Below are 16,353 nucleotides of genomic sequence, written 5' to 3'. Positions count from 1 at the left end.
GGTGCAGAAAGGTCCATGTTGGCAAAAGGGGAAGTGGACCCAAAGGAGCTTTAAGTAGTAGGAACAGGAGCCAGATGTGGTGGTGCACACCTCTAACCCTAGCACTCTGTAGGCAGAAGTAAATGGATCTCTGTGAGTTTGAGGCCAGCATAATCTACATAGTGAGTTCCAGGCCAGCCAGGGCTGCATAGTGAGACCCTGTGTAAAAGAAAGAGGAGGATGAGAAGGAGGAATAAGGGCTGGGGTGGTGGCTCAGTTGGTAAAGTGCTGGGCACTCAGGACAAGGACCCTAATTCAGATCCCCAGCCCCCACGTTAAAAACCCTGAGTAGTTATGCATCTGGAATCTCAGCACAGAGAGACAGAAGGATCCCTGGGGCTTGAAGGCTTAGTGACAGACTATCTCAAAACATAAATGATTTAGAACACCCAGTGTTGCCCTCTGGCTTACATATAACACACACACACACACACACACACACACAACTCGTACATACACATGCACCACACACAGCACACACACACACACACACACACACACACACACATGCAACTCTTACATACACATGTATCACACACACACACACACACACACACACACACACACACACAACTCGTGCATACACATGCACCACACACAGCACACACACACACACACACACATACACACAGACTGCTCTGAGAAAGTTTGATGGTTCTGGAATTTTCCTCTTCATTTATGACTAGGCGAAGTTGCTCATAGGATTATTTAAGCTTTACCCCTTTAGGAAGTTGATTTGTTGTCCCCTTTGTCAGTTTCTTTCATGACTTTTGTCAGCTCAAGTTTTTTAGAATTCTTAAAAATGTGTATGTATGAGTGTGTGTGTGTGTGTGTGTGTGTGTGTGTGTGTGTGTGTGTGTGTGTTAGAGTAACCACCTACTTGAATGTACGTGTGTGGAAGCCCAAGATTGACCTTGGGTGTCTTCCTCCGTTTTTCTCCACCTTTTCTGGTGTTTTTGAGACAGGTCTCACTGTGTGTGTAACCCTGGCTGTCCTGAGCTCACTACATACACAGCAAGGTTGGCTTTGAACTCACTGACAGCTCTTCCTGGCGTTAAGGGTGTGCGCTATTATGCCTTGCTCTGAAGAGCAGCCAGTGCTCTTAACCACAAGCCCAAGACAATCTGTTTATTGTCTTTTCCAGAGAATGGACTCTGGTTTCTAAACGGTATTCTCTATTTCTGCTTTGTTAAATCCATTCTAGTTTTTATTGTCTCCTTTCCATGCTTCTCTTAAGTTGATTTTATTGATACATTCGTAAATTCTTGGGATTGTTGTTTTTGAGACATGTGGCTCAGGCTATCCTCAAACTTATTATGAGGCTAGCCTTGAACTCCTGATCCTCTGGCCTCCACTTCACTAGTGCTGGGATTATAGATATACCATCATACCCAGAGCAGTTTCAAATTTTGGAATTGGATGCAAAACTCAACATACACCCACATTTTCCTATTTAATAATGAAAGGCTCCCCTCTCCCTTGTGGATTTAAGTTTTGACAGAGTCCCTGAGACATTGTCAGTTATTCCCTTGTCTTTGCATTCAAGGAATGACTTAATCGCTGTGCTGGTTTCCCTTTGACTTAAATAATTATTTTAAAATGTGCCAATATATGTCCTCTCTGCTCTTTCATTACTTGTGCAGTTGCTGTGCTGATTTTCCCCTTTTAAGGATTATAATTGTATCACATCACACTATTAGTTTGATAGATATGTCTTAGGGTTGTATTGCTGTGACAAGAAACCATGACCACTGCAACTCTTTTAAAGGAAGATATTTGATTGGGGCTTACAGTTTAGTTCATTATCATCACGCTAGGAAGCGTGGTGGCACACAGGCATGCATGGTGCTGGAGAAGGAGCTGAGAGTTCTACATCAAGCTCTGTAGGCAGCAGGAAGAGAGGTGGGCCTGGCGTGAGCTTCTGAAACCTCAAAACCCACCCCCAGTGACACACTTTCCCCCAGCAAGGCCACGCCTCCAATAATGCCACTCCCATTTTCATTCAAACTACTACAATGTATACATGCATATTTAAATTAGTATATGGAGTTGCCTGTTTCCTTGTGGTATTTTTATGTAGTTTATTTTTGTTGGTTATCTCCTGTCTGTCTCTTCTAGTAAATTCCTTGCCACACCTCCAGTCTTCTTCTTATTGTTATTGTTATATTTATTTTGCTTTTTGTTTTATGTTTTGGATCCCCTGGAGCTGAAGTTACAGATGGTTTTGAACCATCTGAAGTGGGTGTTGGGAACTCTGGAAGAGTGGAAAGGACTCTTAACCACTTAGGGGTCTCTTTAGCGCCCCCCCCAGCCCTTTCTTTTTAATAATTACACTTCAATGATAATTTGTAGTCGTGTTACATTTTACCATGCTCTGAGGAGTCATGGCCACCTGTGTGCTTGGTCAGGCTGTTTTCATTGCAGTGGATGCTGGGTAAGAGAGTGGAGTGTTGGCATGTAGGTGGAGTGAGATCTGCCTCATGTCTGAGTTACCAGATGAGTCGGGACTTCAGGGGTTGTTTTCTGTTTCCCTCATTTCTCTTGTAGATGCTAGTTGGTTTCTCTCGCATGATTTGATGCTATGGATTTCAGTGTTCCTGACACATGGACAGAGTCACTCACTAGCAGCAAATGGTCCACTCTATCTGCTTAACACCCTTTACCTTACACTATACTTGGGTGCAGTACTGACCGGCTCAGTTTCTTTGTGCTTTTGCTTTTGCATAACTTGGGTTAACTATACTCCAAAGATGTCTGGATGAGGCTGCCTTGACTAATTCTAGGAATCAGAACACACACAACATTTCTGGGGAAAGGCTTGTATTTGAGCAGATAAGCAATCAGGCTTGCATTATTGTTTCCTGGGCTATGATTTCCCATCTAACATTTTAGTTTCTTTTTTCACGGCATTTCCCCATGTCTTTGTTTCTTTCGTTTTTATCAGCTCCATGGCTTTCTTTTTTCAGTGAGTTGGACAGTACATGGACAGTACAGATTTTGTTTTTCTTCTACAGTTGGCACTTTTTTTTTGTTTGTTTGTTTAGGTTTTTGAGACAGGGTTCCTCTGTGTAACAGCCCTGGCTGTCCTGAAACTCGCTTTGTAGACCAGGCTGGCCTTAAACTCACAGAGACCCCCTGCCTCTGCCTCCTGAGTGCTGGGAGTAAAGGCTTGTGCTACCACTGCCTGGCTAGTTGACCACATTTTAAAAAATTAATTAATTAATTATTCTTATTTGATCCCAGTTCCCTCCCCATCCCTCCCTCCCTCCTTCTCTTTCACCCTCCCATGGCCCCCTGACCACCTTTCCATCCCATTTCTCCCCCCCCCCACTCCACATGTAGGGTGATGCCTTCCTGGAGGGGGTTGACCACATTTTTTAAAAGAACCTATGTGGCTGTATTTTTCTCTGATTACTAGTGTCAATGCTCAAATGTTAGTTGGGGTCAGTCTTGTAGGTCCCTGGACATTTCCTCTTTGAGGAGTGTGCAAAGAATCTCAGCTAGTTCTCTTTTTTATTTCCACCTCTTTCAATATTTCCTTTCAAGCACATTCCTCTTTCATTAGAATCATTTCAGATGTTTTAAAGAAATTATTATGGAAAGTGCAGAATGGGTGGGTACTGCTTGATCTCACTATCAACAACAAAACAACAGCAACAAAAATCCTGGACCTCGTACGTACACATGCCTTCTTCTACTTAGTGCGATAGAACCATTGTCTCCCAGGCTCCTAGATTACTTATCCAGGATGATAAAGCTCTGTCTAAATGGATGCTTCCTCATAGGATGGACATCATTCCCTTTGACCCTACTTTTCCCTGGAAAATGTTAGTGTGCCGATCAATCTCAGGCCTTCCTATGAAGGTCGGGTGAGCTTGCCCCCTTTGAGGAACAGCTGTGGGGATGCTCACCTGCCTGAGTTTAATTTCTGAGCCACTTGTTCTGTTCACTTGTGAAGCAGTTAGTCTTGGCCAGCTGTGCACTGTGTCGGTGTCCAGGAGCACCATATGGAGCTCAATTCACCAAATAGCAGAGCTGTGATGAATAAAACCATGGAGAGTCACTGGGGGGGGGCGAGTGGGGGTTGTCTCCAGGATGCCCCTTGTTCCTGCTGTACTTTCTCCTGCTTTTGGTGTTATGTTCCTGCTGTAGCTGGCCTGGTGTGATTACTATGTGAAAGGGTCCCGCTGTATCTAGTATAGCATGATTATTTCATGCAAAAATCCCACTCCCCACTGGGCAATTTACTTGCAGAACATAATGGAAATGGTTTTTATACGAGCAATGATGATTAGTTAGATGAGTGAGTCAGCCTAAAAGATACAGGTGGTTAGGACAGTTAGTAAAGATGATCAATAAAATGGTTTAGGTTATTCTGCCAATTGCTCCAGTAGAGATACAGAAAAGGCAAAAATCGGCTATAAGTTACCTCCCTTTTTGTTAGAGGTGAGATTTACAGAAGATGGAAAATAAGAACAAAAAAGTTTCATGCATTATAGACCCATGAATTCTGCCTGTGGAAAAAACAGGCTGATGATCAAAGAAAGCAATTATGTCCCTACACCCAAGGTGAGGCCTGCTGAATTCCTTGGTCATGTAGCTTACAGAATTAATCACAGGTTTCAGTATGCATCAAAAAAAAAAAAAAAGCAACAACAACAAGAAAATGAAGTTGTGAAAGGTAATTAAATGACCCTATTGTGTGTAAAAAAAAAAAAAAGTGTAAAGAAAAATAGATGGTTAGCTAGCCCACTTGAGTAAAGTTTTGTAGGAATCTGCTACACTGAAACTGCAAAGAGCAGCCTGCTAGTCCAAAAGGAAATGGATGAAATATACTGGATTGCTTAAAACTCTGTTAATCAGTAGTAAAAGAGTCATTGCTTTGAGATGAAGATGTTATGGTGGGAGAATTAATACAAAAGAAAATGTTTAACTACCTGTGGGCTTCCAAGAAAAACATCCACCTTGTGATCATACTGTGATTCTAATTTGTTTTTGGAAAAGATGTCACTTGTGGCTGTGATTTTTGCTTTTGCGTAGAACTCTCTGTATTAGGAGGCATAAAAGGGGCAAGGAAAACTAAGAGAAGAAGCGGAGCAACAGGGAAGAAGAACGGAACAGAGAAAGAACAGTAGAAGCAGCAGCAAGAGAGAAATGAAATGGAGGATTAAGTCTTGCCTCCCTGTGTGTCTGTGATCTGGCCAGTAGCTTGCCGACTCCATGCCTCCCCGGTTTCTCTGACTTGCTGAGCGCTGGGTTACTGCCTGGCTTCAGGTTGCAGCAGCAGAGTCAGGCTGTCCTGGCAACCCAGGGTTTTTGTCACATGGTCCTGGGTCACCACTTGGATGTTCTTCCTTGTCGCTGGTTCTCCAGTGTGCTAAGGAATGACCATTGGCCTTAGCAATGGTAGTGAATGCATGTTTTGCCCTGGCTGCCTCTCAGAATTGCCAGGTGAGTCTACAGCCAGACCACCCAGAATGTGCCTGGTCTCATCTGTCAGAGAAGCTAAGCAGGACTGACTTAGTCCTTGGTCGTGAAAACTGCCTAGTGAGCGTTGAGACACCCTTTAGGTGTCCAACACCATCTAGAGTGTCTGTGTGTTCTGATGTGCAGTTAGATTTGGGGGCTAGTGGTCGGTGGCTCCACAGGGACACTTGTCACTAGTGTCCTGCCCAGATTCTTCCACGGGCTCAAGTTCTCTAGTCCTTCCTTTGAAATTCAGAGATCATGAACATTTGCTGGGAAGGCAGATCAAATTGTTGCTCTGACCTCCCCTAGTATGGTCTCTTTCATGCTGGGCTGAGTGTAGATGTCTTCGTGTGTCTGCCTTGCATATGGCAACCAACCTTTCCTTCCGACCCAGATGCAAATTTTGACCCATTTTTAGTTATTCTCAGTCACTTCTGTCAGGAGTGGGCGTGGGAAGTAAAGCCAGATGCCTTTGTTCCCAGCACTGTCTTCCTCTGAATTCAGACTATAGTGGCTATGCTGCATGGGAACCTGCAAACAGCACTTCTGCTTGGGTTTTGTTTGTATACAGTCAGGCATTATGTGCTGTTTCTTCCAGATATTTCACACACATATGCATTTGATGCTTCTCAAAATCCCATGGCTGTTTTCCCCCTCTGATGTCCTTGTGAAAACTTTAAACACTGTGAAGATAAAGGAGCTATGACAGGCCTTCAAATTCTTAGAACCGTATTTTCACATTTCCCGGTTATAGTCAGGAGTATTGTCTCTCAGCTATTTGCCTTGTGCTGCATGTGTTAGCAATATTAAAATGCTTTGGGCAATCCTCATTCTGACTGGAATAATTTGCCATTATCTTAGGTGACACAGACTCCCAGGGGAGACTTACATATTAAAAGTTGTTGTTAAAGAGAATATCCCTGATAGATGTTTAAACTTTTGTTTGGGGTGTGGACGTAGCTCAGGGCAGAGTGCATGGTTTCACACATGAGCTTGTGAGTTTGATCCCCAGCACTTTAGAAAGAAAACAAGCAAACAAACTACTCCCTTTTCATTGGTAGAGAATGTAAAGGCTTATTTGTTAAGAAATTTGCTTTTCTGTAGAGATGACTCCTGGACTTAAAGTGAGTTCTTTAATTCATCCTGTGGGGTTTCTTCTTTTTGACTGCATTAAGAAAATAAAGGATTGCAGAAATGTCCCACCCGCAGGAGGTAGGGATGACTTTTTCTAGATAATGGTTAGGACAAGCCTGCCTCCTGACTGCTAATTGCCCTAGCTGGGCACCGATAAGCTGGAGATGTGCTGTCTGCTGTGAGAGCATATCTTCTGCTACATCATCTACTTTCTGGTCATTTTTCTGTTGGAAAGACCAGCTCTGAGGTGCCTAACCCACAGTTTTACTCACTGTTTCCCTCATTCTCAAAACCTGTGTCCACAGATAGGCTTCAGGGCATTTTAGCATGGCCCATCTAAGTACACCTGCTACAAAGGTCATAGCTTTAGTAGTAGCAATATTTCACTCAGTTCTCCCAACTGCCCATGATGTAGGTAAACAAATTGTCCACAAATGAGAAAATTAAAGTTTATAAGAAACTCTTCTGAACCTCACTGAGTTCATACAACTCAGGAGTAGATGCATTTCTGGGTGTGGTGGAGTGTGCCTGTCATTACAGTTGGGAGAGAGTGAGGAAGACGGCTTAGGAGTGAGAGGAGAGGCCAGACTGGGCTACATAGCAAGTCCAAGGAGGCCAGGGTTACAAAGTGAGACCCTGTCTCCCAAAGCAAGATGAAGGGGCTGGAGAAATGGCTCAGTGGATAAGAGCTTTTGTTGCTCTTGCTGAGAACCTGGGTTTGGTTCCCAGCACCTTTGTGGCAGCTCACAACCATCTGTGACTCCAGTTCCAGAAGATCTGATGCCCTCTTCTGGCCTCCAAGGGCATCAGGCAGGCATGTGGTACACAGCCATACATGCTGGCAAAACAAACAGTCATAAAATGAAAATAAATACACCTTTTAAAAAATTATTACTTCATAACCACACACACATTTTGATCACAACTTTTCTAGGTTTACTTTTTTTGTATTATGTGTATTGGTGTTTTGCTTATACGTATTTCTGTATGAGGGTGTCAGATTCCCTGGAACTGGAGTTACAGTTGTGAACTGCCATGTGGGTGCTGGGAATTGAACCTGGGTCCTCTGGAAGAACAGTCAGTGCTCTTCACCAGTGAGCCATCTCTCCAGCTTGAAAATAAATCTTAAAAATAAAATCAAACCCCAAACAAATGAAAAACCAGAAAAAGGACGGGGGCTGGGAAAATGGCTCGGTAGTTAAAGTGTCTGCTGTGTAAGCATGTAAACCTGAGTTTGATCCTTAGAGCCGATGTAAAACACCCAGGAGAAGCTGAACACACCTGTAATCCTAGCCCTAGGAAAGGCAGAGACAGGAGGATCCTGGGGGCTTCTACAGAATCAGGGGGTTCCAGATTCAGTGAGAGACTCTGCCTCAAAGAATAAGGTGGAGAGCAATTGAGAACACACACACACACACACACACACACACACACACACACACACACACGCACGCACGCACGCACACACACAGGTGTGTGCACGTGCTGCACTTATATTCAGCTATGATTTATCTCCTTGGTGATTTGACCTTTTTATATGTTATTTTGTCTTTTAGAAGGTGATCTCTTAGAAGATGGTGGAATTTTCAATATTTCAATATTTAATGAAACTTGTCTGAAGTTGAACAGGCATTCTAGGAAGGATGGATCGGAACAAACGTACCAAGTAAGATGGACCCTTATTCTTATCTGTTACAGAATTCGTCGTTCAAAGAATTGAGTGATTCATTCCTGCTCAGGGTGTGCATTATTCTTTCCCTGAGCATCTTTATTAAAATCTTTAATAACACGTCTTTTCCCGGGAACTGTGACTGTCCTTTGCAGAGCCCATGCTTTGGGTGTGTCCTAGCATCAAGTCTGCATTACAATATCTTTAGTAAAACCACAACTCTTCTTACAAAACACTCGGGCTATCTCCAATGGATGGTCCAGAATATTTAAAGACTCCTGATGGGAGGACTGTCTACACTGCTTGTGATGCTGTTTCTAGAGATGAATGAATGTTAGATGGCACAAGGAGGGACTAAGTTGAAAGAAGGTACTTGGTGATTTTCTATCACTCTCCTGTCTGTGATTACATTTTAATATCTTACTTTGCCTTCAAATCTACACATTGGACATATGCTTTAAAGAAGCTTTTTGTGTGGCTGATGGCTCTCATTTAACTTTAGTTTTCTTCTACATCCAAACTCAAATCATAAGCAAGTTTAGGAAAGATACTGGATTTACTTTGGTGTCATATTTAGTGTCTGGCAACCCTGGCAGTGTAGAATAAAGTTAAAATTAATAATAATTCATTCCATAAATATTTAGTAAGAGAATATCATATACTATGACCTAAAAGTTTCAATTCAAATAAATAAAAATGCACAAACAAACAAGCAACTGTAGTGTGGTACAATGAGTCTTTGATAAAAATGCAATAAATAATGGAATGAGACTCTGTGTGTGTGTGTGTGTGTGTGTGTGTGTGTGTGTGTGTGTGTGTGTGTGTGGTGTTAGCATGTGCACGGTACATATTCTCAGGTGTAATTTTTAAAAAATATTTATGTTTTATTTTAATGTGTATGTTTTGTCTGCATGTTGGATCCTATTACTCTGGGACCATCACAAAAGTGTTTTCCTTTTGACTCACTGATGTGAGATGTCATCAGCTTTTACCAAGCTCTGATGGAAAGGAAGGAGCAAGGGTATTGCACTGTTGCTTTAAAAGCTTAGCCTGGGTTAGTTCTCACTGTGCTTAAGTACCTACATGGCGGGGCTTGTCTGTGGATTTCTCATGATAAGAAAAGGGGAAAGAATTTTTCCCAGTAGCTTCAGTACAGTCTCTTTCACTTGAGCGGCACTAAGGGGTTGCTTTAGAATAGCCTGCCATCTTATTCATCTGAGATATGTTCATTTCTAGCAGTCACTGGTTATGCAATCTTAGTCCTACACCTGGCTGAGAGGGAAACTGGGTAGGATATGTACAGTGGCTTTGTAAAGCTTGTTCTCAGTTTAGCTCACTGGTGTCTAAAAGATAATTCTAAGAAGATCAACAGAAGGAAGTTTCTTGTGCTACCTCCACTTGGTTTATATAGTCTAGAAATCTGCAAGCAGACAGGAAGCTAATGCAACACTCCTTTTTCATCTTGTGACAGGTGAAAGTTCTGGGTCAGAGGTGGTATCTGGAGAACTTTCATCATGCAACTTTCTTTAACTTCACAACAAGAGATCGAACTCCGAGAGTGTGTTTAGATCTGTACCCAGCCACAGATTATACAATAAATATCACCCTTCTGCGAACCACTGAGCCATGCTCGGCCCAAATAACCATAACAACCGCACTAACAGGTAGGCATGATGCCTTTCTGTTTTGTACCTCAGGACAACAAATTAGCTACGAGAGCTGAACAGTACAATGTGGGGAGCACACAGGACAGGGTCAAGAGCCCTGTGTTCTAGTTTTAACAAACTACCAACTTTGCTTTGTGTTCGGGATGCTCTAATCTCGCCATTCAGTTCCTTTGTGCAGCATTTTGGCTTCTAGAGGGTCCACGCAAGGAGATGCTGCTTCATACGGGAGATTCAGACAACCTTAGAGTAAGAATTCTGGAAGCCTCCTTCTCTCATTTCAAATTCAAAATGGCTCTGGCTCTGAGGATGTTGATAGAGACAACGAGAAACATTCCACGAGACAGAATAGCATGCCTGCTCTGTCCAGCACTGGCAGAACTAAGGGGCTCACAGTTGGGCCCTGCAGGGGCATGAACACTTTTAAAGAATGTTAGGGTCCATTTTCAGTATGAGGTAAGCATGAATGTATTGGGTGTTCCAGGAGGCATTCATTCCTTCTCTCCCTTAGCTGGTGGCAGGGGTCTGTTTGTCTCAGGTCTCTGAGGGTTAGTCAAGTTCCATGTGACTGAGTCCAGGATCCAAAAAGGAGATGAGGCTTTGTGTCCCAGGTCTATGAGATGGGCAGTTTGGAAGAGGTACAATTTCTAAACTATAGGAGAAGATTTGTCAAGGATTTTAAAAGCCACTGTCATGCCAGATCAGTGATTAGGCCTTTTTTTTTTTTTTTTTTTTTTTTTGCCTTTTCTGCAGAATGATATATTAAAAACTGCTTTGTGTTTTTATTATCTTACTTCCAACAACCTGACTCAGAGTAGCAGTATGACACTCAGGCTCCTTGGAAAGTCTGTCTTCCTTTGTGGATTTTCCTGGAAGCCACACAGAGTCCAACAGTGTTAACCACACTGCTCCCGGCCAGTGCCGAGGGTCACAAGGTCTCTCCCACCTCTCCTTCCCTCTCCTCTCTTCTTTTCCTTAGAGAACCCAGCTGCCCAGTACTCTGCACAAATTAGGCAAGTGCCCCCCTGAGCCACATTGCCAGGCCCCTTCTACCTTTTCTTTCATTCTCTGGGCTTAATAGTCATATTTTGGGGCATCCGGGGAAAGAGGCTGCCCCTCTGAAGGAAGCAGCAGAATGAAGGGTGTGTCCGTTTTCTTGGGACCTCTGTTTCTGCTTCCCCTTTGTTCCTAGTGGGTAGGGGGCGGGTAGTTTGGCCTTTGTATTTAGGGGACTATAATTCTCACCGTCTGCCTCATGAGTTGGCAAGCTTGGGATTACCAGGAGAGATATTAAAGTAAGTTCACAGGCTCTGTCCCAGGAATTCCAAGTCAGTAGGTACAGGTGTGCACCCAGAGTCCAATTTCTAGTCAGCTCTGCCCTGCTGACTCTGCTAGTCCACATCTCAGTTGCATGTTGCTTTAGCCACATGCAACTTAGCTACTTCTGGGCAATTGCAAGGTCCATGTAGGGAGGGATATGAGAAAGAAGGGAGGGAGGGAAGGAGGGAGGAAGGAATAACAAAAAACAGTACTATATGCTCATGTCTAAGAAGCTGGTGTAGAATTGGTCTGATTATGCACTTTTCCCGATGATCAAATACTCACTCTGTTTCTGCATTCCTGATTCAGAGACACGGCTGCCATGTAGCTGGGGCAGTTCTTTGTCTTTGTCTATTCAGGGTAGTCACATTTTATAGTGAGAAAGCAAGTCTCAATCTTCCTTTCCCCATGGGATTGCACAGGATTAGTAAACAAAGTATCATCTTCACTGTTCTGGACAATTCTCAGAATGGCCCTCAACACTGATTCTGTCATGAAGTTATATTAGAGGAGGAGGATAATGGGCGTGTCCAATCTGTCTTGGGCTGAATGGCAGAGGAATAGTTATGGGCAGATAACCTATTACCCACTTCTTGGAGGCTAGGGCTACGTGAAATACCACAGGCTGCAGAGATCAGCAGTCTGCATCATGTTTGCTCAGTGACCTGTAACACAGAAACTCTGTGCAATAGGAAATGTGACCCAAAGAATGGTAGCTTCCTGTCAGTCAGGTCCTGTATTTACTGTTCCTTGAGGTTGACTGAGTGAGGAATTGTCTCTTCCTCTGTGGAATGAATGTGACAGGGAAGTAAGTGGTCACCCTTAGCACACTTGAGCAAAAGCTGACCTTCATGGTGCTGAACGTCAGTCAGGGCTTGAACACGGATATCCATGGTCACCCCAGGAATCTACGTTAGGAAAGTAATTCACATTACTTTCAGGTTCCTTAAGGCCACGTCATGTATGTTTAAGAACATGCTTGTCCTCTCACTCTCTTCAGCAGGGACATACATGTTTATATGTGTTTAACTATTCCTAGAATAAGCTTGATAAAAATTTAGACACATTAAAAGAGGTGGTAGCTGCCATTGTTTCCAGGGAATGACGCTTAGAAACGTCTAATCTTTTCATTTCACTGAGAAGTAGGTCATTTAACCCTCCAGTCTTTTTATTTCTTTGAGTAGAGCACCTGCAGATTTTTCCTTTATCCTTAAAATGTAATCATTGTATTTGGGGAAGTTTTGAGGTCATTTTGACTCAGCTTTCTTGGGTACCTGGAGTACCATTTCAATGTATGTTTGGTTTTTGTAAGATTATCTTGAATTATACTTTTAAATATTAATTCTGCCTCAATGTTTTTCTCCCCACTTCAGAGACCCTAGTTATGCATATGTGGACTTTTTTTTTTTTTTTTTTTTTTTTGCCTGTATTTCGTTTCAGCCACTTCAGTTTGGGTCTTTTGTGCTTTTTTTTTTTTTTTTTTTTTTTTTTTTTAAAGAAAGAAAAACTCAACATATTTTAACCTTTAATTCCAGCTCTTAGAAGCAGAAGTAGGCATATTTCTGTGAGTTTGAGGCTATCCTGGTCTACATAGTGAGTTCTAGGCCAGCCAGGTTACATACTCAGACCCTGTCTTGAAAAGAAGAAGAAGAAGAAGAAGAAAAAAGAAGGAGGGGGGGGGGGGGGAGGAGGAGAAGGAGGAAAATCTCATTTTGCTTTTAAATTTTCTGTACTATCTTTTTATTAAATTTTAATCAAATATATTCTCTCATAGACATCAAGAAATTTAGCTTTTGTTCCCAATGCCCTCTCATCCCTTCCTTTCATTGATTTCCTGAATTCAGCCATTTCTGTTTCGTTTCCTTCCTACTTTATGTCCATTTCTGTCCTTAGTTTTGATTTCCTGACTGGAGACATCTTCTCCATATCCTCAAATGATTATTTATTGTGTATTGTTTTTTTCTTGTCTGTGGGTTTTAAAACAAAGATAATTCGTCCAAGCTGCAAGGTTGTGGTTATAAAACCTTGTTTTTGGACAGACTTCTGCCATCTATCAGTCATGGCTGCAGTGGTGGCTAATGAGCTTAGCCAGGTTAAGAGCGCCCTCTTTAGTCCTGGGGTGAAGTGCTGTTGCTGGAAAAGTTTCTTTTGTGTTTTGTGCTTTGGTTGGGCACGAATCCTCTGTTCTAGTGTGGGGTTCTACTGCTACATGGGATGTTGCACTAATGCTCATGTTTCTTCCTATCGAGACAAACTCCAAGGCCACGGGCACATGCTTCTTCCTTCTTCACCTTTTCTTTCCAGGAGCAGTGACTTCCTCAACTACTCCCGAGCACCTTCATGTGTCAATGCCCTTTCTCTGCAGCCAGGGCTCTAGTGACACACTGGTCTCTCTTCCTATGTTTTCACACTGAGTGGCATTTCACACTGAGTGCCACCCTGCCCACGGTGTGTGTGTGTGTGCACGCACACACGTGCACACACACACAGCTTTGTGCACAAACCACTTGGAAGTTGAGAGAACTTGGCAGGAGTTTGGTACTTACTGTTCTGTTTAAAACTTGTGTCCTCTCTGCTTTCCAGTTAGAATGGTGGCTGTGGGTGTGTGTTTGTGGTGTATGCATCTGGGCGTGCATGGGAGTGTATTCACTTGTATTTGCATGTGTGCAGACCTGGGGTTAGTGTGAATGTCTTTGATTGTCATTCTCTACCTTCTTTTTTGAGACAAGTTCTCTCACTGAAACTGGAGCTCACTCTTGCAGCCTCAGTGTCCGCCTCTGCCCCCTCCCACCCGCACCTGGTCCTTGGAGTTGCAGATGTAAGCTACTGATGCTGGCGTTTACATGGGTTCTGGGGATGTGAACTCAGGTCCCCAGTGCACGTTTTACCCGCTGAGCCATGTTCCCAGCCCCACCATCACTGCTTTTTGTGCTGTTTCATCGGCTTCTCCTTTTGACCTGAGGAATATTTTGGGGAATATGTGGAGAGATTCAGATTCAAGGGACCGAGGTTTTCCTTGGACTGATTAGAATTTTGACCTATAATATGTTTTTAAGCCGGACTTTCCATCTGATCTGTGTCTTATTGCCTCAATTTTTTTTCTACCTTGAACCCCTCCTTCTTTTCTGTAGTTCATATATTGCTTCCTTTACATAAGTCTTCTTCTTTCTGGATTCCCACTATTGATTTCAGCTGGGTTGGCAGCATTTCCCTGGAACCAGACTGTCTAAATTCAAATCTGTGTATCCGAATAAGTTACTTAACTAGTTTGTACTTTGTTACCTCAGCCGTGACTATGGGAGTGATGTGCTTACATGGTGGGTTTGTGATGAGCACTTGCATGGGTTAATTCACGTGGAATTCACGTGTTTCTGTCAAATGTTAAGCATTACTTAATTTTATCTAATTGGATTTGTCACATGCCTCTTTGTATTTTTGTTACACTTATGTAATGAGTGACTCCTGTCCTAAGTAAAACTAAGAGCGTGTATTAACGTCTGTTGCTGTTGCCATGATAAAACACTCTGGCCAAAGCAATTTAAGGGAGAAGGGGCTAATTCTGGCTCCAGTTGAAGGGTATAGTCATTATGGTGGTGAAGCTGAGGCAGCAGAGGCTTGGAGCAGCTGGACCATCACACCCCAGTCCAGCAGCACAGAGCAGCGAATACCGTTGTCATTCAGCCCGCTTTCTCCATTTTATACAGTGAGGGGCTCTGCCCATCCAGTGGTCCTGCCCATAGTTCAGATGGGTCTTCCCCTACCAGCTAACTTAATCAACAGTCCCTCACAGGCATGCCCAGTAGCTAGGTCAGTTCCTCGGACCAGTCTCTAGGCCGCTTTTGTCAAGTTGGCAATGATCACTAGCCATCACCAGGCAGATACCAAGTATCCTAGCACCTCTATTCTGCCAGGCTAATGTCAGCTGCTTGACAGTCTCCTTACTGCTGATGGCTTCATTTAAATGACCAGAACAGCGCCTCCTCACCTGTGTGTGTGTGTGGGGGGGGGTGGATAGGGGGTAAAGGTGACAAAGAAACCCACCGGCCCCAACCCCAGAGTTTAATGAGGACCATTGACAAAGACCAGCAATCCCCTGTGTAAAGTTTGTGGGGCTCTGCTGAGCAGAGCGAGGAATACCTGAGTTCCCCAGTGTGAAGGAAGGCAGACTTCCAGAGTGCTGAAGAGAGCCAGGTTTCTGTGAGACATTCTTGCAGGTCTGGTTTTTCAGCTCCATTAGTCTACATTCAATTGACCCAGGGCGTGGGGAGAGGGGGAATGGAGGGGTTGCCAGGGACCAGAGGTTTGTATGAGCAAGAGGCACATGACAGCATTTCCAGTAGCAGACATCGAAGGGGCATCTTGCTTTTTCTTTTCCTTCCTTCCTTTTTTTTTTTTTTTTTTTTTTTGTCCTTTTAGTATTCTTATAGGCATACTTTCTTACAAGTTCATATATTTTCATCTCATTCTTTTTGAGAGGATAAAATCCTACGGTGTAAAGGTGTGCTAATTTATTAACTTGCATGTTATTGAAGGATATTGAAGGGGAACCCCTTTGGGAAACACTTCTATTAATATGCATGTGTATAGTATGTCTGTTAATATGCATGTGTATAGTATGTCCTACTGATTTTAAGATCTTCATTTTCACATTTTGACATCTGTAAACTCCTAGACTTGCCTTACCATCAGGTGTCTGTCTGCTGTAAACTTGTCTTTGCCCATGTGTACCTCAAATTGGTCCTAACAGCATTTTCAGGCTGTCTATGGTGTCATTTAATGTGTTTAGTTACAGACATTAGTGATGTTTGTGTCTGGAATTCCATTGCTATCTTAAAAAAATTTTCAAAGTGGTTTGACATGGAAACAATACATGCTACATATAGAAAATCATAGAAAAAACAGCAAGGTGTGTTATCAAGTGCCAGCATCAGAATGGTTGTCAGGGCTCACAGGAGAAGCCGGGAAATGTGGGGTGCACTAAAGAAGCCCTGGACTGGGGATGTAGCTCCATCACAGAGTGATTGCATGATTCGCAGAAGACCCTGGGTTCCATCTTCG

The 16,353-nt window shown here is 43.1% G+C and overlaps 1 protein-coding gene across 1 annotated transcript in view; it reads left to right on the top strand.

Annotated features, from left to right (window-relative positions):
• Positions 1–16,353, top strand: part of Susd1 (sushi domain containing 1) — a 105,325-nt gene that overhangs the window by 54,418 nt on the left and 34,554 nt on the right. Inside the window, exons 9-10 of the mRNA XM_051187877.1 lie at positions 8,199–8,308; positions 9,783–9,975. Coding sequence (XP_051043834.1) covers positions 8,199–8,308; positions 9,783–9,975 — 303 coding nt within the window. The remainder of the gene's footprint in view (positions 1–8,198; positions 8,309–9,782; positions 9,976–16,353) is intronic.

The sequence above is a fragment of the Phodopus roborovskii genome, unplaced genomic scaffold (genome assembly GCF_943737965.1).
Source record: "Phodopus roborovskii unplaced genomic scaffold, PHOROB, whole genome shotgun sequence".
Taxonomy (NCBI): domain Eukaryota; kingdom Metazoa; phylum Chordata; class Mammalia; order Rodentia; family Cricetidae; genus Phodopus; species Phodopus roborovskii.
This window is presented reverse-complemented; position numbering and strand designations above follow the sequence as displayed.